Source organism: Melospiza melodia, chromosome 1 (genome assembly GCF_035770615.1).
Source record: "Melospiza melodia melodia isolate bMelMel2 chromosome 1, bMelMel2.pri, whole genome shotgun sequence".
Lineage (NCBI taxonomy): Eukaryota > Metazoa > Chordata > Aves > Passeriformes > Passerellidae > Melospiza > Melospiza melodia.
In genome coordinates this window covers 107112586-107140101 of record NC_086194.1, presented here as the reverse complement: position 1 = coordinate 107140101, position 27516 = coordinate 107112586, and the positions used below count along the sequence as shown (strand labels likewise).

The following is a 27516-nucleotide window of genomic DNA, read 5'->3' as shown; positions in this document are numbered from 1 at the left end:
ACATCTGTTTTGCATTTTAGGCAGGCAGAACTCACTAACTGTTTATTAAGACCAGCTACCAATCATATTCTTCATAGTATGCTTTATACATTTCGACCAAAATAACTTTTAAATATGTGCCTGTTCCAGATGTCTGCTAATTTTATCCACCATTATTTGCTAAGGAATAAATTCATGAATACAGCTGGATCAGGCTTTAGACTGTTTGCCTTATCCACAAGTGAGCTGTTAAGCAGGTTAATCAGGACTACTTCTTATGTCTCTGAAACACTCTGGTCATTCCCTATAACACAGTATTGTAAACACTCCATAACATTGAACACCTCTCCTCCCCCCTTCTGCATCACTGACAGCCCAAATTAGTATAAAAGGGTGCACTAAAAGCAGGCAGGGTAAAGAAGTCAGCCACATGTGGCAACAAACATGCTAAGTACATATGGTAGCCACACACGCATGCACATTTGCAAACATTCATAAAGAGGACAGAAATGTGTCTTTGAAGAGCAGTCCTTGTGTTTTCAGAGGCAATTTGCCTTACTGCAAACAGCAATAATGAAGAACAAACTCATTTTCCTTTATTCCTCCAGAGGTATGCACAGGCTTTGAACAAATTCTGCAAGAAAAAGAACCCCTACAGACTCTGGATGAAAATATAACAAGCTACATACTTGCATGGTTATAAAATAGGAACTGTTTACAGTTCTAACATGAAGCCAATTCTCGAGACTGAGTCTTGCCTTTTCAATAGAGGGGAAAGCATTTCTCTGGCATCAGTGTGATGTTTTGTTACAGTTCATAAAGCCACTCTTTCTTTGAATGTTGGTCACTTATATACAGTGCCTTCCACCTCCTCACAAGCAGAGCAGATGGGACTCCAGACTCATAAAGAGCCACTCAAATTGATCACTTGGCACTAACAGGTACAGCCCAGCTGGCTGCTGCCAAGGGGGTTTTGCAGTTTGCCAATAGACTACAACAAAAATCTGGATGGATCCTTATATGATGTGGGGAGCTACAATATTTTATTGTCCGCAGCTCTTTTTCAGGTGCTTTAACATTTTCTGTAGCTGCATGCTGCACTGCCAACCAGCAAAGCAGACTATCATCAAGAGGTGACTTTTCAAAATGTATCTGATTATTATACTGAAACAAAAACAAAAACCAGAACCAGAACAGGAACCAATGGCAGCACATCAGCAGAACTCATTATCAAACTGGAAGCTTAATAAATAGGTATCACTGAGAAATAAAAAAACATTCAAGAATCAGTTACCAATGCTTCACACTTGATAAATTACATTATTCAGGTTATTTTTTGTTTCTGACAAATATCTTCATATTGAATAAATGCCAGCAGCAGATATGCAAGGTCACATAGACCAAAATCTGAAGGGGTTGAAAGGATGAGCTACCATACCTCCACTACAGATTGACAAATTACCCCTGTATATGCTGCCATATTCTTTTAAACCATGGGAACCTGCAGACATCATCTCAGCTATGCTGACTCTTCTCTATAGACAACAAGCCAAAACTCCGTGGCTATCCATTTGGTATTCCTCATGAACATAACACTGGATTTATCATTTTCAAGTAGATGAAATTATCATTTTGAGTTATCTAGGCATCTGAGTAATGGCCCAAGGGCAACTTAAAATATTAAGGCACCAACAAAGTCATGGGGGTGGAGAGCATTTGAACTACCTCAAACCAGAGAGGGCTTGGGAGCTCACCTTCCTTGGTTTTATTCTTTAATTACCACTGGAAAACACCCAGCCAAGCAAAAGGAAAAGGCCTCAAATCATTGAACAGCAAGAACTGATATGGAGGAAACATAAAAATCAGTTTTTAATTAGGATTTTAGGCACCTTGACGATAGGATTTTCTCACAGTCTATGCAGTCTACTAAAATAAGTTATCATGCAATTTCCTACAGGAAATAACACTTCATTTGTGCAAAAGTGTCTATAAAAAGTAGTTACAGAATGCCAATGTAATGGACTACTGGTGCAAGAATTCATTTGCAGAAGTTTTTTTCAATATTTATCTGCTGTGAAAGCAAACATGTCTTTCCTCTTTATGAGCAGGAATTGATAGTTTGATATCTCAGTTCAAAAGAGCCCTAAGGATAACAAAACATTAGTAATGAAGGGTGAAATAGTCTCAGATTGTGCAGCAGTGATGGTGAACACTTCTCCAAAAATATTCCAGTTGTCATTCTCCCTTACAACTTGAAAGTTCTAAAGAACTCCCTTCTAATTTTTTTCAAAACTTGCAGATGAGCATGCTCACTGAAGAAAGGTTTTACTCTGCTCAATGATGACGCTTATGTGCTCAGATGCATTTAATTTCAAAAAATGCTTTAAACTGTTTGTAATTGTTTTGGGACTGGAAGCACAATGGAAAGCCCATCCATCTTTTCTTACTCTAAGAGATGCTAAAATAATTTTTTAATATTAGCTTCTTCAGCCTCAACAGATAAAACTTCAATCTGCAGAAACACACTGTCTCCTTTGTGATGATTTTTGTGAAAAAAAAAGGCCAAAACACAAAAGCAAACAGAAAAAAACCCAAGTAAAAACATAGCAACACAATGATTTCTGAGATGGCTGCTCTCTTATTTTGATAATGTAACTCCAATTCTTGACAATCCAAATGTATCTCCAGAGAGTAATCTCTAGAGGATCATAAAAGCAGAACTGAAGCACTCTGGATGATTTTTCATCTATTTGTACAGTAACTTGCATATTTTCCAGGTAAAAACAAGCACTCCCTCCAGGATGCAATTCCTAGCAGGGGTAGAGATGAAGCTACTGAAAGACAAAAGTCCTTAGTTGAGCATTCCTTGAAAAATATGCTTTTATAAGCACATACCTCCCAGCCTAGCCCAGAGTTTCTAAATTTGTTCATTGAATTTAAAAAAAAAAAAAAAAGGAAAAATAAAACCCAAACCCTCTGTCCATTCAAATATGCAATTTAAATAAAACTAAAACAATGCCCCAGTGATAAACACTGCTAAGCTTTGTAATTTACTTGCTGATGTTTAAAGAGATCAGCAAAGAAAACTTGGCTCAAAGATAAAAATATGCCAAGAGTGGGTCAGAACCATTTCCATCAGCCTGTTACTGCAGTTTTGCAATGCTTGTGACCCCAATTTCCTCTATCTTCACTTGCCTTTTCTGACCCTCCAGAAAGCTTGGGACCCACTGGGTGAAAAAAACAGGCTTATTCAATTTATAACTCTATTAAATTTGGGCAAATTTCTGAGGCAAATGGGGTAAGCTTATTTCCCACACAAACAGATAAAGGATCATCAATCATTCTTAAGCAGTCTCATTGCTCTTCATTTATTGCTGTACTTACAGCTGGACTTCATTCTGCTCTTTAACAACTTCTTTCTTATAGAAGTCTTTTGGAATAAAAGTGTTTTGTGCAAGCAGAGTTAAAAATGTAAACATCTGACAGCTCCACAGCAAAGAAGACAGGAAGTACAAACAACCAGAGGGAAGGATAGGGAAAGATGGATGCATGACATACAAACCTCTCTTCTCTTGCTTGTCTTAGTTCTTCTCTTTTGTCTAAATAATCCCGGCTAGAAAGAGAATTACAGTAAATTGCAGCAGAAACCAGAAGAAAAAGGGAAGTAATAGAAATATAAGTACAGTAGGAGAAACCAAGAGTGGTACACACAAACTGATTGGAGACAATGAAGGCTGTTGTTAAAAATACTGCTTTTTTTTTGCAAAAATTGCTGAAAACTGTACACTTATCCATACATACACCACCAAATATGTAGTTTGGAAGGTCATTCAAAGTAATTCTAAAAAACTTGCAAAAAGTGAAAAACTTGAAGCATGCTTTGAAATCTGGTATCTGAAATGAGATTCAATGAACTGCCCTTATCCATAGGGAGCAGGCACATGAGTGCCTTTAAACCATCCCTCATTGACTCCTTCTTAGAATGCCCCAAGACAGTGACTGAGGCAGTGAGCAAACCTATTGGCCTTCTTTCTAAAGAATCTTTCCTTAGTGAATTTTAGTTGCCACAGCCAGAAACAGGACAGGGGAATGGCTTTACTAAGAAGGACAATTCTGCATTCCAAGAGGGTGTGTGCAGCATCATTGGACAGATAACAACCTTTCACTTCCTCATTTTTCACATGGAGTTTTAGACACAAAACTCCTTTCATGTCAACTGCCACTCCCACAGCTCCTCAAGTAACCCATATATTTAATTTTTGTGCTGGATGCTTGAGTGCTATGATTTCAGACAGGCCTGCCACATCCACAAACATGGATGCAAATTCAACTTGGAGCACAGCAGAACCCAGCAAATGTCCACCCTGTCTCACTATCACAGCAAGATGGTTTCTTACAATATATTTTTAATACTTGGTTGAATCTGGTAGACAAAACTGATGTGATTTTCACCTTATTTACTAGAGTCATTCACAGTGTAAGCTGTGAGTACTGGAATATTTTCAGAACTACTTGCTTTATTAATAACTCCTTTTTTTCCCTTTATATTGTGTCATTAAATGAATTACTTATCATCTATTATACCAATAGCTATCAAAAATCTGGGTGCAAGTGCTCTTCAAAAGTCCTTTAACAGGGAACACACATTACTATTTCAGGCCATCTCCATAGGCTTTGAATTCTGAACTGATTATACTTTCACAATATTTAAAAAGTATTCCAGGAAATCTTCAGCAGGCAAACTTTAACAATACTCTTTCCATTCTGACAACTTTCACTCTTCCCTACAGCTGAAAAATAACCACTTTATTTTAGGACATATTGTTCTACATATACAATGGGTAAAGTTGTCCTTCTACTGAGAAAAATGTTCATTCTGCAAAGCATTCCTTTAGTGAGCAATAGTTTATGAAGCTTTGTAGCTCCTCTCCTAATCCTCCAGCTCTCCTATCCTCCAGCTCTTTCACAACTAGTGATGCTTTCCTTTAAATTATCCTCAATTTGTCAATAATGGTGCCAGAACCTAGTGCAATGTTCTTGAGGCAGAGTTGGAAAGAATGAGATAACAAATGAGTCATGATGGTAAATCCAGTACGGCTCACGAGTTTAAAGACTGAATTGCAAGTGCTATTTTTAATCAAAAATACATCTTCAGAGACTGGGTTTCTAGCCAGACTGATGATATGATAATGAAATCCCAGGAACTCTTATGAAACTGTTCATGACTGCTTGCTGTGACTTTGTCTTCCTCCTGCCAGACTGTTTAATCAACTGTGGGATGCTGTCTGTTTGTGAAGTCTGGTGGCTTTGGAGACCCTCTGCTCAAACAAAAGTTATAACTTTTGGGTGATCACAAAACTCAAATCCAAAAGATGAAAACACTGAGCATTGAAAAATAATTTTAAATATGTAGCATAATTATGAGATTTAGTTAATCAGTTTCATCCCTTCTGAAATGAAGGGATGAAAATGTATACTTTATTTTTCTGATTTTAAGAAACCTCTTTCAGTGACAGAACAACCAGCGTAGCCGACCTCTACTGAAATGTGCAGATCTGTTATTCAAACAGGTCGATCTGCCAAATGCCCTGTTGGCTTTTTTGGTCTGGGAGTTTCCTTTCTGAAAGATCATGTTGGCAGTCCATGGCAGCCTGATGATACCACTTAGAGGGAGAGTTTTTGGAAGAGGCTGGAAGACTGCAACCTTATTGTTTCTGTTTCAGGAGGACTTGGGCAGCTGCTGGCTGCCAAAGATCCTATTATGGTGCTCTTCCACCTTCCCTCTGCCTCTCATTTCCTTCTAAACTAGCTATCTTCTGGAGCCAGGAGAATATCAATCAACCACTCCTAAGCTATTCCTCTTTCCAAATTCACAGAATCACAGCCTGTTTCCACTTTTTACTAAAGGGATGATTACAGTGAAAACAATCCTGCATACTAATAAACAAGCTAACATGAAACCCTGTGCCATCTTTTCTGTAACTACCAATTCTAAAGCTACAAAATGTTTATATTACTCTTCTTTAAGTTATTACATTATGTCTTCTAAATACTAAAAATAGGCTTGCTTTTCACTCTTGTCTATGAGGAAACAAATTGATTTCTTAGTGTACACTCTTCAGACTGATGGCAAACAATTTCAGGTACAGATTCCATATCAATCCTTGGCCCACTGCAGTCTTTGTTAATGTCTCTGCTGGGATTTCTAGGCATGGACTCAAGAGGTTGAGGGGGCTTGTCTTTTACTAGCCCCAGGCAGCACACCCTGGGATCCCACATCACACAGCATTTTCTCAGATGTGAAAATGTGAAGTCCCACATTCAGCCATGCCATTTGTTTGGCCAAGGTTTGAACAGTCATTACCTTCTGTCAGTTGTTGATTCCAGGAGGAAAAGACACATGTTCAAAAATGCAGGAAAAAGTAGTTAAAACCCACTACCATTCAGAAAGACATTTCTACTTTGCGTAACTTAAAAGCAAAAAGATGTTTCAGTGCTGTCCCTTCCTCACTTTTTGATACATTTGTCCCACTGTTTCACCTTCAAATCCTATGCCTCACTGAGGTTGTAACTTTTTGAGAATATTAACTAATAAAATTGAGCCTCTGTACATACCCAGGCAGTGTAATTGGCTACCTTTAACAAAAATAGCTTTTTATTAAATGCCAAAATTTGTGATGTGTTTAATCTACCAGTTTTTAAGATATGTAGATCAAGAAAAATATCTAAAGAGACAAACTATTCATCAATTCAATTATTTTGCAGTTGAATGTGTCAAAGATTGATCAAACTATCACACATTAAAGCAAGAGACTGAGAGCAAATTTGGGTCCTACTTGAATTTGTTTCTTTCTTCACGTTCTATCCTTTGCAACCTTTCTTCTCTCTCCTGACGCCGTCGTTCTCTTTCTGCTGCCAAGGACTCCTGGTGCTGCCGAAAAGATGATGTAAGGAGACCACCCAAAGCTGGCCTGCAGAAAAGGAAGATCAGATTTCTCAGTGTCACTTTTATTGATTATACTGGCAAAAAATGAGTAGCAGTCATGAAGCAAGTAACATAATCCCAACCAGCAGAATGACATGGCAATATTATGTAGAGATCTTTCAAGGCATTGGCTAAGCGTCTTCTTGCTGAATTGATTATAGATTCTGAAATGAGCTGAAGAAAAACAATCAGGGTAGGCTTCCTAAATAGCCAAATTTCTAAAGCACAAATAAAGTATGTGTAAGAATTCTTCAGTCTGTTTCAATTGCAATATTGTCTATTCTTTTTTTACTTTATAATCCTGTTAATAGAAAAGCTGAATCCTGTAATGGATTTTTGAAATTTTAAAGGAAAAAAACTGTTATGCAATGATGTTAAAAACAGATGTGTCACAAACACCTGAGAATCCTCTATACAGAAAAACAAAAGTAAGAGATGTCAGAAGAGCCCTAGAGAATCCAAATGCTCTTGTATCAGGCATATTTTTCCTTAATAAATTAATAAATTTGATTATCATGATTTCCCGGCTGCATGTGCTGTAAGTGCAAGATGAATCTCATATTAGAATACATCAGTAAAACACAAAGGCAGAGTCTTCTCAAACTATTTTTAAAAACTAACAGAAATGATGGCCTCTACAGTAAAAACTTTTCAAAGATATAAAGATACTTTTACATTCACTTATAGTTTGGTGCTGACATAGATTTTTTTATTGGCTTTACTCTAAGTAGTACTTTGTCTGGGAGAGCGGGTCCTCTTACACAACCCTCCCCCAGCATGGTGGTATTGGTACCACCAACCTCTGACATGGCAACTGAGTGACCTCAGAGTTAAACATGTCTTTCTTTCTGTCTCTCAGACACGAAAAAATCTCAGTTGCACAGGGTAGCTTTATACAGATGCACACTGATTGAATTAGACTGATAAAATCAAAAGGACATAACTCATGTAGAGAGGTTTCTGTGCATTGTTGTAACATGAGTTTTGCAATGAAAGGATTAACAAGAGAAATAGATACTGCCTTTTGTGTAAAAAGAAACTAAACCCTGTCTGCCTAGAGGAAGGTTCCTTAACCAGTTATGAGAACCTGAATAAATTTTCCTTATTTTTAAGAACTCAGACCCTCTCCCTTATTTATTTACTTGCCTATGGCTGCACAATATAGGCATTTAGCATAATGGCACCAATTCACTAGTGAACATAGGTGCAAAAAAAGATAAAAATATTAATGCAAACCTATCTTCCCCAAGAGTCTATGTCTGTATAAGCAGGAACACCACAAAACATAGCCATTTCAGCCCCACTGGCAGCAGGGCAGCATGAATATAATGTCAATAATTTCAATAAATTGAATTTCAATATGTCATATCCCACCCGCATAAACATTACATAAGATGGTATAAAACTTGATATTCTGTAAGAGTCCTTGCTGGCACTCCTCCAAAGCTACAGTATCAATGCTGGATCACACTCAAAACCATAAAAATCTCTAATATGCTTCAGCACTAAGAAAAGGGGGAAAAAAATCCTCAAACCCTGACAGTCAAGTACATGTGGTGAATTTTCCCTTGAGCATATTTTAAATTGATTTTAACTTTTGACCTCTTAGTGCATGTTTCAAGAGAAAGCTCTTAGCAAAAACAGTAGCACCACTGTACTAAAATTCAAAAGCTAGAGCTACATCCCTGTAGTAGCACAAAAAGTCATGGCTATATGGTTGGATATAACATCAGAAATTACTTTTGGAAGGGGAAAAATGAATTCTGCCTCCATGTGAAGATATATGGAAATTAAATAGGAGAGATGGCAAAAGAGGGTCCCTATCAGGTCTTTGTTTTTATCTGTTTTGTGTATTCAGCTTGATATCCCATCCTGTCCAGCTGCCACGAAGTCTGCAAACTCCATTTAGCGTCAAAGGCAGGTATGGCTTAAAAGAAGACGGAAGGAAAAATAAGTAGAAGGATGGGGTGATGATGAGAGACCAAAAGAATGATTGCAAGTCTGCACATCATCTAGCAGGTTGGAAGCCTTCAGCTCTGACCGAGCTCTTTGAGGCCCTACAATAAATGCACATTCTTATGCAGGGGATTACAGGGAAATCACATGGAGATGCACAGCTTAGTCCTGCAGATGGGATTCTAAACTAACCCCGGTAGTAAAATATCTCCACACCTTGTTTGGAGGTTTGATCTAGCATAGTTTGGCTAGCATTGCTCACTGGGATAAAATGTGCAGATGTATGAAGACCAGCATCACAATCTAAATAGAAGATCCACAGCTGTATGTCCAGAAAAAAAGCCAGTGTCTAAAGAACTGAAAATGTTAGCTGGCCATCTCTTCAAAACTAATCAAATCAACAACAATTTGTCAAAACTTGTAATTCCCGTATTTCCCTGATTATGTACACACTGATTATGAGTGTGTACTTCAGCTGAATTACAAGCTGTGAACACACATACAATTCCTTTGTCCCAAACACAGCCCTATCATAAATGGATAAGCAAGAAAAAGGCTAAAAAAACTTCTGGCATTGAATCAAAGGCGATAAGAGTTTTTTGCATGAAATGGTCACATCTAACAGTCCAAGCTGCCAAAAGGTACTGTACATAGAGGCCATAATTAAACAGACAGGAGCATGGTCAGCTGACCCCTTGTGTGACACTGACTTCTTGAAGCACAAATAGTCAAGGTTTTGGGTCTTCAGTCACATTTAGAAAAGGGCTGGCAAAGAAACAGCACTGCCATAGCTGAGTTAGTGCTCTCTTAGTGGTTACACCCACTTAACCACACACATCTGCCCTCGGTGGGGACCACACCTCACACCAAATGCTGAGACCAGCTGCCTTGTGAAGCCTCTTCAACTCACAGCCTCACTGTAGATATCAAACGCTGTGGCTCAACTGGTCTTTGGGTGCACCGATATTCTTTTTAATGTGAACTGCAACTGTAAATGCACAGTTTTAGTATTTAGTAAACTATATTGGCAATTTTCTACATTAGCATAAACTAAACCTGGGCTAAGCAGGTTACTTTCAGGGTGTACAAACCTGTAAAGCAGCCAGAGGAAAAACAAGAATTAAGGGGTATTCCTCTCACATTCTAAACAATTTGAAAAGGGATTTGTCTATTACAGTTTGTTGACAAAATCTGATTTTTATTTCTGTATTTCCCTGGCAATAACACTTAAAGTAAATGTTCCCTTTCAGTGAGCACATACTTAAATTGCAAATGGCAGCATCATTGGCCAAACCAGTTGGTGGGAAGGCTTGGGCTTAGCCATTGGGTAATTTTGTTGCATTGATGGTGTTTGAAGGGTGACAGTGCCTTCAGGCCTCATGAATTTTTAGGTCTTATGGCTGCAGGCTGCATTTTAAAAATGGATAAGCAAGAAAAAGGCTAAAAACTTCTGGCATTGAATCAAAGGTGATAACAGATTTTAACAGTAAAGAGAAATGTGAATGCTCAATGAAAGCATAATAGAGTGATCATTCGCAAAATGGGGTTACAGCTAATATATGCCAGCATTTTAGTGCTGGTGTCATGTGTTACCAGCTGGTAATATCAACCATTTGTTCAGCTCCAAAAATACAATCCAGAAGGATACTTACTCTGACTACTATTTTTAGTCTTGTAGAGAATGCAAGGCTATTAAGAATGGACTGTTAATATAAAAAATGTTAAGAAAAGCTTTCTTATGCCTGCTGTTAAGACCAGTAAAAGCTAAACAAGCTATGTTATTACTTTCTCATTCCAGAAAGAAAATACACAACCAGAAAGCATCTAGGTCTGTGGATTTGTGAATAGAGCTCCTCACCACAGAATCAGGACACAGGGCCAAAGAGGTCATTAGTAACTTATCTTACTGGAAGAAGAGATAGGAAAAGGAAAGAATGGGGGGTGAAGGGGGGGGGGAGAAAAAAAGGCAAAACATAGACAGAGCATAGGATATGAAGCCAAAAGGTTGACTGTAGGCCAAAGCTCTTCTGAATAAAAATTCAGCTAGTCTGACCTACAGCATTTAACACAGCAGTGAATTAGTAATCATTATTATAAACACCAATTCATGCAGACACAAGATCTCTCACACTTTTTTGCAAGTTCTTGCAGTTTTCTGAAAATACTCCATCACAGACTATACATTGTGAAGGGGATTATGTGCCCTGAATTACCCTAATCTTGTTGCAAACTGAAGAAAATATTTCAGTCTTACTGAAAGCTTCAAACGTTCTTCATTCATGTAAGCTCTGAGATACTATTTTGTGGCTGCCTTTCCCTCTGTTTGGTTGAATTTTTAAAATTTTCTAAATAGAAATGGTTATCTACAGGAAGAATACAAAATAGAAATGTATATTTTTATGAGCTAAAAATAAATAGATGACTTACGAGAGGAAATCCCTTTAGGTCATAAGGTTAATATTCAGGATTGTTTTTAATACAACATGAGGCAGAGTCATTAATAATTTTAATAAGGAAGCACTAATTACCTAATTTTGCAAAGTGCTCCTGTTCCAGCAGCCATGGGAGTGCTACAGCGAGGGTACAAAAGTCGGCAGCTCCCACTCGGCCTTAAGTAACTCTAAAGTCTCTTGGCTTCAAAAAAATAAATCCATTTTCCAGCTTAGGAAGAGACAAAGTGGGAGGCAAAGCTGCCAAGAGCCATATTGCTTTTCACAGTTACAGAAACTCCCTATGTGTTATGTCTCCCTACATGACATGGCAAATTCATAAACATGTTGATACAAGACTTTGCAAACAGACTAAACATTACTTAAGGAATGTTTATGAAACTTCTCTCAAAAATAAACATAAAATTGAGAGCTAAAACTACTAATGCTTACTTTAAGAAAGAAATTTGAGAATGACCAAGGGAAGAACTGATTAATGTTAGACTTTTAAGTGGTACAGGGGACTACCCAAATTAGAACTACAGCAGGACAGAGCAGCACACAAAGCCTGGGCAATGCACAAGGACTTTCTAAATACACCCTCCTCTTCCAGCTGACCTCTGCAGCTTTTACACTGTGCTTCTGTCTTTCTCCAACCTGCAGCTTCTCATCCTCATCTGAGTTACACCTTGCCTGGAAGTGACTTGCAGAGCCCAGGTGTAGATCGAGGCAAGGTGGGTGAGCCCTGAGCATCAGCACTGCACATGGCATGTTCAGCCAGCAACACTCTGCAGTCTGAAACCACAACCAGTTCATGCTTCTGTTTAAACATATGCCCTCTGATGAAGTCTCCAAAGCTGCAATCAAGAATATTGCTTACACAGTAGTTTGACAAGCAGCTAGGCCAGTGCAAGCCACCACTGCTTCCCAAACTGTAAATCATCAAGTATTTCCTAAGGCCATTTTTCCTCTTAAAATCTCAGCAATAAAGTTGAGGCTTTTGCTCTGGGCCACTATTATCAGCTACCAAGCTATCTGTCCCTCATTATGTTACTCGGGGTGAGAGATGTGCTTGGCAGTTACCACAAGGAAAAATCTCTGGTCTGAGAGCCCAGAAGTACATACAGAAAGGACAGAAAGCCAAGGAAAGAGGAGCAGTTCTTGGGAGAGCAGCAGCTTTGCAGGCTGTATAGCAGGTTGTGTTTAATAGGCTTTTGTTTTACCTTAGTGCTTAACAGATGGAGGAAGGGAACTGCAGAGCACAAATTAGTGATAAATGGCTAACAAAAATAAAAAAGGAACCTGCCAAGAAGCTTCATCCAGCAGCATCTCCCTGGTGTTGTCAATTACTGAAACCTGGGTTTGTTTTTTTTTTGTTTGTTTTGATTTGCTTTAAAGAAAGAAATTTAAAAGAAAGGACCAGATTTCCAGCAAATCACTATTTCAGGCACCTGGAAAGGGAATAAAACTCAAAAGAAGAGTATCTGTAGACTTTTGCTGCACTTTATGCTTATGCTTCAGGTATGGTGTTTAAGTGTCAGAGGAGAAAAAAAACCACCTATAATCTAGGCATGCTAATCTCACTGTCTGTGATCTGTTTTAGAAATAAATGTTTGAAGGTACATTTCCTTTAAAATATATAGAAGAACATGGAAATGAGCACTCAATATTCAAGGCCCTGCATCATGGGAGCCCAAGGTAATGTACTGCTGTAGATCACAAAGCCAGTGAGATGGAAAACATATTAAAGAATGTGAAATATATTTAATATCTCTTAAGCCTATTTTCTAACGCTCTGGAAAAGCTGGAGATGCTTCAAACAGGAATAAGCTGCAAACACCATAGCAGGCCTTTACCAGGCTTGCAGATTTGGAAGAACTTCTGAGGGACCAGCCAGAGGTGGAGAATAAGTTCACAGAGACTGGCCAAGAGCCTCAAGAAGGAGGTTTGCGAGCTGAACTTTCTGGCATTTGATTTAACAGATAGAGGTGAGACCCTGAACTCCTGCTCCTTTGGCAGGAGTGCCCTGAGAAGACTTTCTGAGCTAGGCTGACTGTACTACTGTTTGACTGTCCAGCCCAGGGGGAACCACCTCCTGGCAAATGCCAGAAGAAACCCACCATGTAAAACACACCAGCAGGATATTTTTCTGGTGGTGGAATGAATTAAAGCTGGTGCTGAATTTAGGAGCTCTTGCCTTAGAAGCTACACTCCTTCATGATCTCCTCGAAGGATAGCCATGATCACCAGTGCAAACAGTTCACCACCAAAAGGACACTATGAGGGGGTGTGAAGCTTTGCAAGTAACAAGTTTGATGTCCTGTGGCAGATTCCAGGCTGCAGTTTCAATTGGAGTGACTGTCTTAGATTCCGAGTCTGACAAAGCAGTCTGGCTAGACAGAAATATCCTAGGTGTGACCATAAGGCATGGAAATGCAGACTAGTCCTACAACACCTTCTGTCCTCGGGCAAGGGGTCAGCTTGGAGAGACAGAAAAATGCTTTTCCTCCTGATGTGTCTCAGTCATGCATCGCTCTTCCCCTTTGTTATTAAAATTTATGAGGTTATGAGATTGATTTTAAAATTTTTTTATTAACTGGGGAGAAGGAGTTAATCGTGATTTAAGTTGTGGAGAATGGGAGCAGCGTATTTATGGAGCAAAGCACTCTTTGGCATTAGAAAACAGGCAGACTGGGTTATACTTATGCATTAGGAGTGACTTTCACAAGCAGAGAGATACAAGACAACTGACACTCTCCTTCTTCTCTCCCAATGAAGGGCTGAACAGAAAGTGCCCTGCAATTTGCCCTCCTTCAGCAGGATTCCCATGGCTGCAATATGCACTTCACAAACATGGCTTTCCACAGGGGACCCAGGGAAATGAGAGAGAACAACAGCATGGCAAGAAGTTGCCAAAAGGATGCAGCTGTATTTAGAAACAGTAAAGTAAGCCTTTTCTTCTGCTGTACAATCAGAAATATATAGATGATGTGGATTTCAAAGAACAAAATCCAGCTACTTTTGCATTGACTTATACTGCTCTTATGATTCCCTACTGATCTCAGCCAAAGAGGGTTTTAAAAGTATGAATGTCAAAATGTCAACCACACTGCTTCTTTCCACCTAAGTTGTGGCTCTTGTTTACGTAAGCAATATGCAGCTAAGGGTTTGAAAGGCCTGTCAGGGCAACTGAAGGGACCATGAATCACTGTGCTGGGCACTGCTCTAAATGCTGCCTCTTCCTTCCTCCTCATTCTCGAACGTCAGATAAACGGTACCAGGGCTTGCATCTGAAGCTCTTCCCGGCATGATAAAAGACAGGAATCTTTCTGGGAAGGCTTTGCATAACTGAAGCATAAGCTGAAACCAGAAAACACACCTTAGAGCTAACCATAGACACGCATCTGCTTCTTATCAAATGTCTTCCTCCCCCCTCCCCTCACATCTTTTAACTTTTTTTGGGTGTTTGAATCCATGTAAATTTTTACCATCAGGAGGTAGGAAATAGTGTTTACATAATCTAGGGCAAACACCATTCATAGAAAACTGTGAAAACCTCCACAATACTTTCCATTTACTAATTAGTGCCAAGCATTGCGTCATACACTACACAGCTTACTCTCCAATAAGCAAATTCCATGCATCAGTCTCTACATGGGCACTTCTTCAGTGCATATCTTTCAGGACAATGAAATTAAGGAAGGCTTCTGCCCTTCTTCAAAGCAGTCAGTACTTTAGAGCTTGCACAAGTATACATCTGCAGTTGCAGCACTCTCAAAAGAACAAGAGAATACAAAATGGCATCTGAAACTGTAAACTTAATTATCTTTAAAGAAATAATTGCATCTGTCCTGCAGACAGCACACAGCCGTGTTGTACACACATTTTTCACGCTTCTTAGAGACTCATATAGAGGAAGCATCAGGCTATAACATCACTCGGATATAAAAATGCAGGAACCCTTGTGAGCTCATGAACTACCATGAACAGCAAGCTGCAAATTTAAACAAGAATACAGAGATTTTTATCATGTGGAAAGCAGCAAACATAACATGAAGCAAAGACAGAGATGCAATGCTGAGCACTGTGTTCAGTCACTTACAACATGTAAGAGGCAGCTGGTAGTTGAAGGTAGAGCTCTTTAGAGTTTCAGAGAAAAAAGAAAGATGAGGTGCGTTGGCTGGAAGATGCTGCTAGAAAAACTGGCTTCAAAATATAAAATATTTTCCTAGCAGTGATAAGAAATATTGGAATATTTTCAGGAGAAATCATGTGCTGCCACTTGAAAACACATGAGAGTACAGGGGTCTTTCATTTAGCTTCTGTGAGACCCATTATAGGTCACAACAGATGATTGCAGAGCTCCCCTCTGGCCTGACTCTCCATGAATCTGCAAATTTTACAGATTCATCCTGTGGGGCCAAGGCATTTTGGCTCCAAACCAGCAAGGCACTTATGCAGATGCCGAAATGAAAGCTGGCTTTCCTCACTGGAGCAGGGCCAGCACCATCAGCCTCTTGCAGGACAAGCCCAACCATCTTTAGCCATGTCAGCGTTTGACCACTTTGGGGTTTCTTTGCCACAGTAGCAATCAGAAGCTTACAAGAGCAGGAGCTTGAAAACCTTAAACTTCCAAACCAGCGGGATACTTTTAACTCTTGCTTATCTTGCATCAATTTTGCTGAGGTAAACAGGGGTGAATATGCTGGTGTAGATGTTTTTATTGTGGTTGCACTTGGCAATAATTTAATTGAGATCAGGAAAGACAAATCGAGGCAAGGTACTCCAGGAAGATGAGCAAATGAAAAACAATGCCCTTCTCCAAAGAGAAACTTAATCTAATCACTCACTCGAAAAAAAGGATTAAATCAATACCTCATGGCTCCAAATACATGTATGCTGGAAGAACCTAACTTGAACCATTCTGAGTAGCAGTCTGGAGAGGATGTGAGGCATTAGGAAGGTTCAAACATAAATAGATACACAAACACACATACATTTACAGAAATATGCCAAAGAGTCATTAGCAAAAATTAACTGGAATACAGAACAAGAGTCCTGTAAAAAAACTTAAGTTCAGAAAACAGGATGGAAGATGCACTTTTTATGAATTACAGGCCAATTTGGAAACAAACAATCTAAACCTTATCTGACCTAATTGGATATTATTTACATTATTGTATCATATTATTGAATTAAATTAATCAAAAGCTTTTACCTTTCCTTCTTAAAATCAGCATGATATCCTTTGAAGCTGTCATTTACTCTCATGCTGTAACAGATAGTTAATTTCTTGTGGTCCAAACCTCTTGCCAAGAATTTCTTTCAAGTATCCATAACATTTTCCTATTTTTTTTCTTCCTCTAGTACCTTACATAATTCAAAAGAGTATTTTGATTGTTCGAAACATTTTTTTTTGCTGGTTTGGGTTTTTTCCCCCTTTAAATTTTTTTCTTAAAGCAATCTGATAACTGTTTGGTTATTCGGAGTTTGCTTTAGCTACAGTAATAAATGCTTTGCTTTTGATGAAATACAATGAGATATATCACGTATTTTGAAGAAAGGACAAAATTATGGCCTAGGAAATTCTGAGCTAAGCAAATTTCCAAGATTTTGCAGTTGATTTAAAAGGACAGAAGTGAAAATAGATCTATCTGAATTTATTTTTAAAAATGGAAAGAGAGAAAATTTTAATTCACCTTTTAATACTTAGAACAGCTTATGTGCAAAGCAACTCTGCTTTATCCATTTAAGTAGAAGAAACACAAGTGGAATGGAAATACACCCAACCTTTAACACAAAGTCAGACTAAAAGGCTTGAGAACGAGTGGGAAATGAATATATTTAGATTTTTTTTCCATTTTTCCCAATGTTAAAGAAAAACTGGCTAGAAGTTATTTCCAATACTCATTCAGAACAGCTTACATTTATCTCCTTCATTCTGTCTGCAAAGGAACTGTTGTCAAAACACTGATTAATTTACAAACCTGTCAGATTTGGTCTCCTGAGGTGGTGACAGAGTTGTCCCATAACGAGTAGTGGGCGTTGTAGGGGCACTCACACCAGCGTAAGGTCGTGGAGAAGAGTAAGAGCTGCTGCCATAGCTATTGTATCTGAAGAAATGGGAAGAAAAGAAGGAGAAAGGGAGAGACAGAAAAAATCCATCAGCAAACCAGCATGCAACAATAAATCCTCTTGTTTACGGGGTGGTAATTACTCCATACCCCAGAATTTTTCAAACAGTCACCTTCTGAAAATGTTACTCTATTTCCAAATATGCAAACAATCATGTACTCTTAATATCAACCATGGCATGAACATACATGATGAATCAGTGAACTACTGGCAAGGGAAATAATGAGAGATTTGAATGGTACTCCCAAGTGACAACTCAGAACAGGAATACTTGAATACTGCTCAGTTACTCAGAATTATTAGCTGTTTTGGGAGTGATATCCAGCCATTATAAAAGGGATCAAACCAGCCCAAGACAGCAGTATTCATATCTACTAAAATTAAGGAAAATGGCAGCACTCCTGAGACATGATCTGAACATGGGCATCCGTGACTTGCAAATGCTTACAATTTAAATAGAAAAGCAACCACATTATTTTCAATTAAAGCCAGCAGTATTTTCTTCCCCCTCCCCCAACATAAGTAATAGCTTATGTGCCATTTCTTACAATGCCTGTAAAAAATCATCACCATGGTTAAAAAGACATGTCTCCGGAAGCACGGCTTTAGAAATTTCTATCAGCCCTTCTCTCCATTAAAAAACCCCATAAACTCGCTTCACTTCAATGTGAGCTTGCTGATCAAAGAGAAATTGTTTCCAGGACTCCTGGAATGGCCACCTCCCCAGAGTCCTTTCTATCAATGTTTTCATCCTGGCTCCTGTACTGAATGGAAAAGGCAGTCGTGTTGCTTTGCTGTGCCTTTTAACCATTGTACTTAAACAGCATGTCAAAAAAAGATTTTTGATTTGGGAAAATGTTAATATTTCTCTCTTTAATACTGTTCACAGAAAATGCCATTTTCCCACATGGAAATCATATGGTGCTCTGAAGATCAGTACTTAGCAAGGTCAACTCATCCAAATTGCAAAATTCATTTCAGGAAATAGAGCGACATCATTCTCCTTATACTCCACAAGATATAATATATCCTCCTTCACGATATCTTTTCTCTGATGCTTCTTCTTTTCTCACACACATCAGCACTAAGTAATTTCACTCAGCAATTTTATTTGAAAAGCCTGGTTGGTTTCCTTCAGCTCCACTTAGCATACTCATCTAGGCATGCAAAATTTCATTCAAAGTTTCAAGTTTTTCCTTAGGGTTCCTGCCAAGGCCCATGTTAAAACCAGAGTAGATTTCAGCTAGGTGCTTTTATAATGGAAGGGATCGTGCTTTAGAGAACATGTCCTCTGGAACAGCATTTCCAGGTTAATGCTTTAGAAAACACCCCCCACTCCTCATCTGTTTTTGAGACACTACACTGACAAGCAACAGGGAAATAATTTCGGAAAAAACTCTAACATGCATGTTTCTGAGACACAAAAGGAATTTTGCAGGAAATAATTGCTGTCCAGGTCTTCTTGTCCTAGAAGAAAACTAACAAGGAACTGGAGACAGTGGTCACTGGAGACTGTGTAACTGGACAGTGTGGAGCTTCCCTGGCAGCACAGACCTAGCTTGGGTCTTCCCTCCAACAGGCTCCGGTCAGGAAATGTTCTGACTGTGCCTGTACTGACTTACAGATAAGTAAACTCCAGTGTCCTGATAAGAACTCAGAGCTGATTTGGTATGATCTGACAGAAACCTCCATTTTGATCAACTGCAAGGAGACCTTCTTATCAACCACTGCATGCGCTTCTCATGCCCCATGAGAAAGCTGACATAGAGCAGAGTCCTTTTTCAGACCAAGGGTTTTCAATTAGTCCAAAGATAACTCTCATGTAAATGGAGGGAATGCACCTCCTATGGAGTCAGACCAACAACGATTAAAAAAATCAAATTCAGAGGGACTGGTCTGGACACAACATCCTACCAAATTTAGAGGAACATTGAGTTGCTGCAATAGCAGCAAGGCAAGACCAGAATACCAGGTTAAGTCTGTATGCTGTACTCAAAGTTTATCTTTCTAACCTTCCTCTGGTACTGGCTATTGCTTCCATTTTCCCTTCTTGTCTTATGTACTAGTGTGGATGCAATAGTCTTATCCAAAAGCATTCACCCTCAAGACATTTTCCTCTTTTATGGGCATATTATTGAATAAATTGTGCAGGCTTTGCCCTCCTTTTCCTCCAGATAAACCTGGAAGAATCTCCATCCTCACCCCCACCCCTGAACCTCTGTACTAAATGAAGGCAGAAAAGATGGTCAGAGGAAAAAAAAAATCACTGCAGAAATACTAAATATTTCAGGAACAGGAGGTATTTAGGAATCTACTCTCTGAAGTTTAACAGCAGCAGCAATGGGAGACAATAAACGAGTGTGAGAGGTCTAAGGGAAAAATGCACCTATGAAGGAAAATGTAAATTTAGAGGAACTCCAGTGTTCAAGTTGCAGGTAAAGGAAAAATATGTGAACTAAGTCACTTGTCAACAACTACTTGGATTAACAGACTTTTCAGAAAAATGGAAAAGGGACAAAACACACCCACCTATTAGGAGAGAAAGATCAAAAATTTAAAGGATCAAAAGAATCAAAACATTTGTTCACATGCAGAAACTCAGAAGGACTGCTGGAGAGAGGAAGAAGTAAATACGCATGCAATATAAATGTACATTTTCAGCACCTAATTCAAACAACACTGACAACTGTAAGACACAGCAAAAAATCATCAGCCTCTTCAAGGTGATTCTCTGTCATTGTTTTTAGTGCTACTTACTGTCAATTTCTTTCACTTGAAAACAGATGAGACAAAACAATATTTTTCTGTTTTATTTTAGAGGGGTGGGATGGGGAAATTAAAGTTAAAAACTAAGATAAACACATGAGGAACAAGTAAATTCAACAGATGTTGTGGAGATAAAACTGTCTATTCTGAGTGCTATGTTATCTTTATAGATCTCTTATTACAAGCATGAGCTAAATGGCACATGAGATGGACATGCACTGTAACCAGACAACAAATTTAGGATTTGGCAGTTCAGCCTTTGAAGCCAGGACTTCCCTTGTGAATTTCAAGTGCTGATCTGACCTCTCTTGATTTTATAACAGAAGAGCTCCATTAATTTTCATGAAAACATGTCTGCAGATTACATTGTTGTAAATGAGAGCAAAATGGTGCTCCTTTCTTGGAAACCATGGGTTATTTACCCACTCCTTTATAGAGGAGGCCAGGATATTTATGAACTACAGACCTGGAAGAAGAGTAATGATGTCAGCAAAGGCAAGGCGAAAATATCAAATCAAAATACAGGCTTACAGGACTAAAATTAGAAATAGTATGTTCTGGAAATAATACAACACATAGAGTAGCATTATTAGCACTGCAAAATTCTTGAAAGGTTTTATTAATTTATCTAAAAATTATTATTAGCTATATAAAATCTACCTGTTTTCCCTCATCATTTCTGCTTCCTTCTCTTTCACAGATGCTGGAGAGTCGTCAAAGTCATACGAGAAGAGGTGAAAAGGAGTGTGTGGTACATAAGGCAATTTCTCCACTGTTGGAGATGCCTTTGGAGTAATGGATGCTGAGGAATTTTGGGGAGAGCTCAGCAATGCTGTTGCAGGTGAAGATGGTGATGAAAGGACAGAATTATGATGAGAGACAGATGAGTCAGGCACAGAAGAGGAGTTGCTAGAAAAGCTCTTTGCTCTAGAGCAGGTGAGAGGCCTCTCAGCTGGAGAAATGGCACTGGAGACAGCTGAAGAGTCAGAACACTGTGAAAAGCTTTCCTTCACAGCCTCATGCACATCTGGAACCTCACTGCAGGAGGAAAACATCATTAGAAAGGGAAGCAGAGAGAAAAATGGGGTGAAGGGAGATCACAGATAGTATCACTTGCAGGGAAAAAAATGAAGAAGAGTCAGACAAACAAAAACTTCCAAATTTTAGACAATCATCACATCTTTTTAAATAAAGAGAACTCACATCTTTGTATCCCAGTGGGATTCTTCTGTATCCCAGTGGGATTCTTCTTGTGATTGGAAATACTGGACAAAAGAAGCAACTCATTCTAAAGGAAAAGAGGGGATCATTCTAAAGGAAAAGAGGGGATTTAACCTATAGGCTTCAAAACTAATTTTCATGAGCCTTTTCACACTTATTTTTGGAACAGTCTTCATATATTTTAAGTTAGATTGTAAACATAGTCAGAGCAGTACAAAGCAGACTGAGCACACTGGAAAACACTCCATGGAGAACAGATGGTTCAAGATACAGTCTGCAGGACTGCTTCTCCAAGACCAGCTATCTTATATAGATATCTCGACTGTCTGATATCTCGCTATCATCCTCCCTGGGAATCTGATCTTTTTACTAAAATTGTTCATCCAACAAAGATGAAAATAAAAAAGTACTCAACTAACACTGTTCTGTAAATAATCAAGTTTAAAATTATTTCAAAAGCCACACCTTAACAAATATTTTTCTAGGTATGAAGGCACTAATTTCTGGTTTCTCTGAGTGTCAGCATTCCATGCTGGTCTTTCATAGAGACTTGCAGAGTTTGCATCAAAGAAAAGAGAAAACACGTCTGCTTTGCTCTGCTGAAGGCAGATGTTGGTGAGTGACAGAAGGCACAAAGCAGCTGAGAAGCCATGGGATCTGCACTCCAGGGTGTCTGTTTTCACTAGGAACTCCAGCACAAACACTGTGCATCGGCTTTGGGCTGGATCATTGGCGTGGCTGATTTCATTCTCCCAAGAGCACTTCTGCAATCCCCCAGCCGGCATGGAAGGCACAGTTCTTATTTGAGGACTGTGGGCTTGGCACAGCATAGGCAAGAAAACCAAAATTTAGATATGTTGGGATCTTATGCACTTAAATCATCAGGTGCATACCAGGTAATTGTTCTATCAATGGAAAATCTGGAAACCTTCATCTATCACACCTGCTGTGCTTGACAGGAGACACTGAAGCCAGGCCAGTCCTACCTGTCAGCATCCAATACAAATAGCCACGTTACAGATAATTTTTTTAATGCTACAGAGACAGTGAAAAAAAGATTCTTAGGAAAGTCATGGGAATATCACCTAGTTATCTTAAAGAGATAATTATCTTAAAAAGACCAATGACCTAAAAACATATTATGCTCTTCACATTTCTTAATGAGGCTCTTCCTCACTTTTTAAAGCAATATTTTAGTATACTCATGAGATTCACCAGTAACTTGTGTCTTAAATTTGACTTTTAAGAATCAGATTTGAGGAAACTGTCACTTAATTTTGAAGTTTCAGGCAGCCATTGGCAAGATTTGCAGACTGGAAGATAATAATAACAAAAGTACAGTATTTTCTTTGGAATTCACACATTAAACAGTTTCCTTTCTTCCTTCTGTGCTGTACAGTGTCTGCATGAATGTGGTTTATGTAAAAAAAATAAAATTCCAATCTCATTTGCTGAGTTGCAAAGCCAAACAATTTAACCTAAATCAAATGGCTGTCCAGAACAAAGAATATATTTTCTTGCTTTCAGTTTATTAGGATCAAGTTGCCAAATGCCAAATATATATATATATATATATGTCTCAGAAATAAGTGGAAAATTTTTACACAAGAGTATTGATAAGTGATAAAGCATATTGATTGGTGATTTGCTTATATCTGTATATATAGATATATGGGCAGATGGGCAGACATTTATAAAATTTTATATATGCATATGTATGTATGTATATATATTATATACACATGTATATCAGTTTTGCCTCAAAGTAGTTCTTTGCTATTAAAACATGAACAAAACTTATATGGAATCTAAGGCAGCATTCAAAAAATTTCAATTTACTGCATAGCAACAGATATTCCTAAAAAGGTAGTATTATGAAGACAGGGATGAAAACCTAAGAAACCAAACAACATCCTCAGTTAAGCATTGTGGTGTTTCATCATTGCCTTAACTAAGAAGTTAAACCAAACCATGCTTAAAGTTATGCTTTTCACTAAAGCTTTTAGGATTTGTGAGTATTACCTAAAGGGAGTGAGTGCAGACAGCTCATAGTGCAATGAACCTACATAACTGAGTGTTTCTGTTAGCAATGCCACCCTCCAGTCCCTTCCCCAAAGCTTTTAAATGCAAAAATATTTCTGTGGGGAGTGGCTTTAACAGGTGATCAAGGAATGTCAGTGAAAAGGTGGATGCTGCTGCACACTGTGCTGGTGAGTTCACGCCAGAGCCTGAAGAAAAGGTGGAGGGACAATGCTGAATCCTGGTACCTGGCTTTGACCTGCCTATTGACCTCTTCCTCCCCCTCATCCTCAGTATTGGGCTCTGTGACTGGCTGTTCTTCTTCCTCCTCTTCATACTCGTCCTCTCTGAGGTCAGACCAAGGAAAGAGGCATGCAGTGGGATGGAAAGAAAGAAGGTGGAAGAGAAAACAACATGAGTCCCCAGGAAAAGAAACGCAATGAAGTTAGAAATGGAAGGAAGAACCAGATGAAGTTATGGGCCTCTTATGTTAGTCCACCTAAAACTTCCTGCTAAGTATGTGTTTGCATAAGTATGTGTTTGTTTATACTGATATAAAACTGTTATCCTCTCCCCTATTAACATTTTTACTATTATTTTAAGATTCAAAGCTGCCATTGATTTTTCTTGAGCTTTACTTTCCATTTGCAGCTGCCCTACCTGCAGAGGCATTAATGGAAAGCATTCATGGCAATAGCAATGTTCAACTCATTAGTCATTAAGTTGTGCCTTTTTGGCCTAAAGGACAGTACACGCTGTGCTGGTATGGGACAGCTGGCACTGGACATCACACTTCCTAAATTAAACCAAATAAAACATTCCTGCTAAGTAACCAATAGCTCAACTGGAAAAGAGAACAGGGTGAACCACTGAGTTAGAAATAACAGAGACCAAATCAGTTCAGGACTATTAGCAAATAGCAATATTTAAGTTATCAGATGCCAGTACATGAATTATTTCAGTAGGGTCATTACTATGGTCAAAGCAGGCTTCAGTTCAGCAGTAATTCTTGCAGAAGAGAAGTGTAAGTCATGCATAAAGCCTGCACAACCTACAAACCACATAAGTAAAACAGGAAAACAATATTACACATAATGGAAAAGCTACACTGTCTGCCTGCCATCCCTCGTATCTATGCTTTTCACCTTCCCAAACCAACAGACTCACAAAAGATATATTTGCAGTTGATACAGTTCTCCACTTGATTTAAAAATGTATACACCATTAGGCTATGCTCCATGCAAAAAGAAAAACATTCAATCAGTAATGAAGTTTGTAAGACACTTATATTCCTTGCATTTTCCTGAAAGCTTGTTTTCTTTTCTCTGATTCTGAAGGGATGCTCTATGGCTTTTCCCATTTAGAATTAGTTTCCATGTTATAAGAATAATGAATATTTACAGTGTGAGATCACGAACTCATTGAGTGCAATGCAAAGTGTCAATCTAAAATTTATTGCATTTATGTGGAGTTACAGAATAACCAGGCAAATGGCAGCGCCTGGAACTTTTCCAATACTCTGGCAAACATTTACAGAGTGAACGCTTTCAGCCATTCCAAAAGTGGCTTAGAGACATAACCATCTCAGTTGTCATCTCATCATCTCCATGTCCTGCCCACAAATATGTGCCTCCCTTACACTGACACCTCTCAACTTTCACACATTTACTCATTTACTGGAAAAAAGAAAAGAAAGAGTTGCTCCAGGGAGCATTCACATATTCCCTTCTTACTAGCTCAAGCTCTGCTATTTCCTATGAAGGAAAACCTCTGTATCTGCTTGTCCTACAGCACTCAGATTTAAGAAATAACTCATGAAGCTCTATAGGATCATGGTTGTCAGTTTAGAGTACAAAGCATCCTGTAACGCTGGCAGCACAGCTATTGCTTATATGAACAAGAGTGTCCCCATTATTGCTGTGTTTAAAGCTCCCACCAGGATTCCACATTGATGATGTCAAAATTTCTCCTCTCCTCAATTGTCTCAAAATATCAAAAATCATTTGTGAAATACTCATTTGATACGGTGTATCTAATTAATTTGAAAGAGTTCTTTGATAATTTATTCCACCTTATGAGGGCATGGAGAAAACAACAGGAGTTTACACAGCACGGATAAAGGAGCTGAAAAAAATTTTAGAGATTCCAGAGTGATAATTCTTCTGTCATGCCAATAACTCCTTCCTCAAAGGGTCCTTGAGGTCTCGGTCAAACTCTCAGAAGAAGCTTTGATTGTAAAGCTCTTTTCCTTTGCTATTATTAAGTGCAGGAGTGCAGGAACTACATGGCAAGTGGTTGGAAAAGCCAGAGGAAGGATCTGGCTCTGTGTGACTTGGTAGCAGAGATGATCGGTGCGCACAGAGGCAGCACACCCTCCAGTCTGGGGAGCCAGTGTGGTCAAGGAAAACCTGCGCAAAGGAAATAAGTGATGGCATAGGGGAGATACTCAACACTCTTTTACCAACTAAACTCAGTTTCAGAGTCCTTGAGTATCGCCAGAAGGGGGCACAGATACAGATCAGAGAACAGGGGTAAACTCACAGGCAGGAATGATGTGTGTTCTTCTTTTAAACACAGCAACAGTGGCAGTCATTTCAATCTTGTCAGAGGACAGATATTCTGTCCAACAAAACAGGTAGTACCTGCTAACTAAATCTTTCCTAAGGGTAGAAAAGGAGCATTTCCTTGTGAATATTTATTAAAATGGGAAAACACTAACTGGAGTCAGGTGCTCAAACACAACAGCAGACAGGTTTGTGAACTCATCTGAACTGTTCAGAGTTATGTGTTCATTTTTGTATGCAGTGGAGAAGGGATGGTGTGGAAAAGCTCATTGTACCTCTCACATACAGATGCAAATTTGGAGTCAATGCAGTAGTGGAATTAAATTAAGAGAAAAGGACTCATAGGGAGGTTTCCAATTAAATGAGGTTCAGAAGCCAGCATGGTATTTAGTAGCGCAGAGGAATCTATCCCATTTACAAAAGGAAAATATTTATCTAGTGGCAGGGAAGAAGGTCTTCAGCTAATGTAGAAGGATCGGATATATTCAGCTAACCTTAAGACTAACTGTTCCTGGGTAACTTCAGTTCCATGATAAAAGCCATCAGGTTAGAAATATTTAAACAAAAGCTTTATAGCACTGAAAACAAATTTCAAAACAATCACTCTGTTTAAAATGCAATCTTTAAAATGCATTACTGCTACAGGCTTAAAAAACTAAACAAATAAACAAAACCCCACCCCCCACTAATCTTTAGAAAATATATCATTGGTCATGGCAAATAACAAACATCTTCTAGAGCACAGGTTTTGCTCAGTCGTTTCAACTAAAATTTGACATTACAGTATTTTTAGCCCCTAAAAATAATGTGCATATTAAAAAAGACTATGAAAGTACAGTTTATGGAGAGTGAACCATTAGACAGACAAACAAAATCTTGACAGAGGATTTAGAACTAAACGATTAACTTCTCTCCTTTTTAGAATGGAAACTTGCCCAGCTGATATTAAATACCTATTCAAAGCTGAAAAGAGAAAAGCAGTAATAAATGCAGACTGATGAAAGGAAATTATAAGAAATGGACTCTTCTACAAGTTTAGCTGAAGGCAGGGGCAGAGTCCTTGAGATGCCAGACCTTGCACCTCACACACACCTAACCTGGTCACAGTTGGATGATTTTAAAAGTAAGAGCACTCTGAAGACAATGGCTCTTAGTCCACAAGAACTCAAAGGACCAAAACTTGCTCTCTATCACACTGGACTCTGGAGCTGAGCAACGTGTACAAGGTTTTGTGTAGTCTCTGTGTTCTCCAGGCTCTCCCCAGTCTCCTTGCAGAGTTTTGATGAAGGCAGCTTGAAAGAACTTAGGATTTCTTTCTAGCTTGTAGCCCAGAAACACAAGTTTCTCACTACTTGCCTCCAAAAGAATTCCAAAGGTAGAGCTAAAAGAAAAATCAAAGGCTGTCCTAAAGGAACAAAAAATACCCCAAAAAACAAACAACCCCAACCAAACCAAACAAAAA

At 38.7% G+C, this 27516-nt stretch overlaps 1 protein-coding gene across 14 annotated transcripts in view; it reads right to left on the bottom strand.

Moving 5' to 3' along the window:
- FHOD3 (formin homology 2 domain containing 3) overlaps positions 1 to 27516 on the bottom strand; it is a 374713-nt gene that overhangs the window by 74734 nt on the left and 272463 nt on the right. For 7 of the 14 annotated variants that reach the window (XM_063163493.1, XM_063163547.1, XM_063163530.1 and 4 more), the window contains 5 exons: positions 23739 to 23837; positions 20911 to 21288; positions 17337 to 17462; positions 6816 to 6950; positions 3542 to 3592 (listed from right to left, as the gene is read on the bottom strand). In XM_063163493.1, coding sequence (XP_063019563.1) covers positions 3542 to 3592; positions 6816 to 6950; positions 17337 to 17462; positions 20911 to 21288; positions 23739 to 23837 — 789 coding nt within the window. The remainder of the gene's footprint in view (positions 1 to 3541; positions 3593 to 6815; positions 6951 to 17336; positions 17463 to 20910; positions 21289 to 23738; positions 23838 to 27516) is intronic. The other 7 variants (XM_063163584.1, XM_063163610.1, XM_063163593.1 and 4 more) reach the window with 4 other exon arrangements.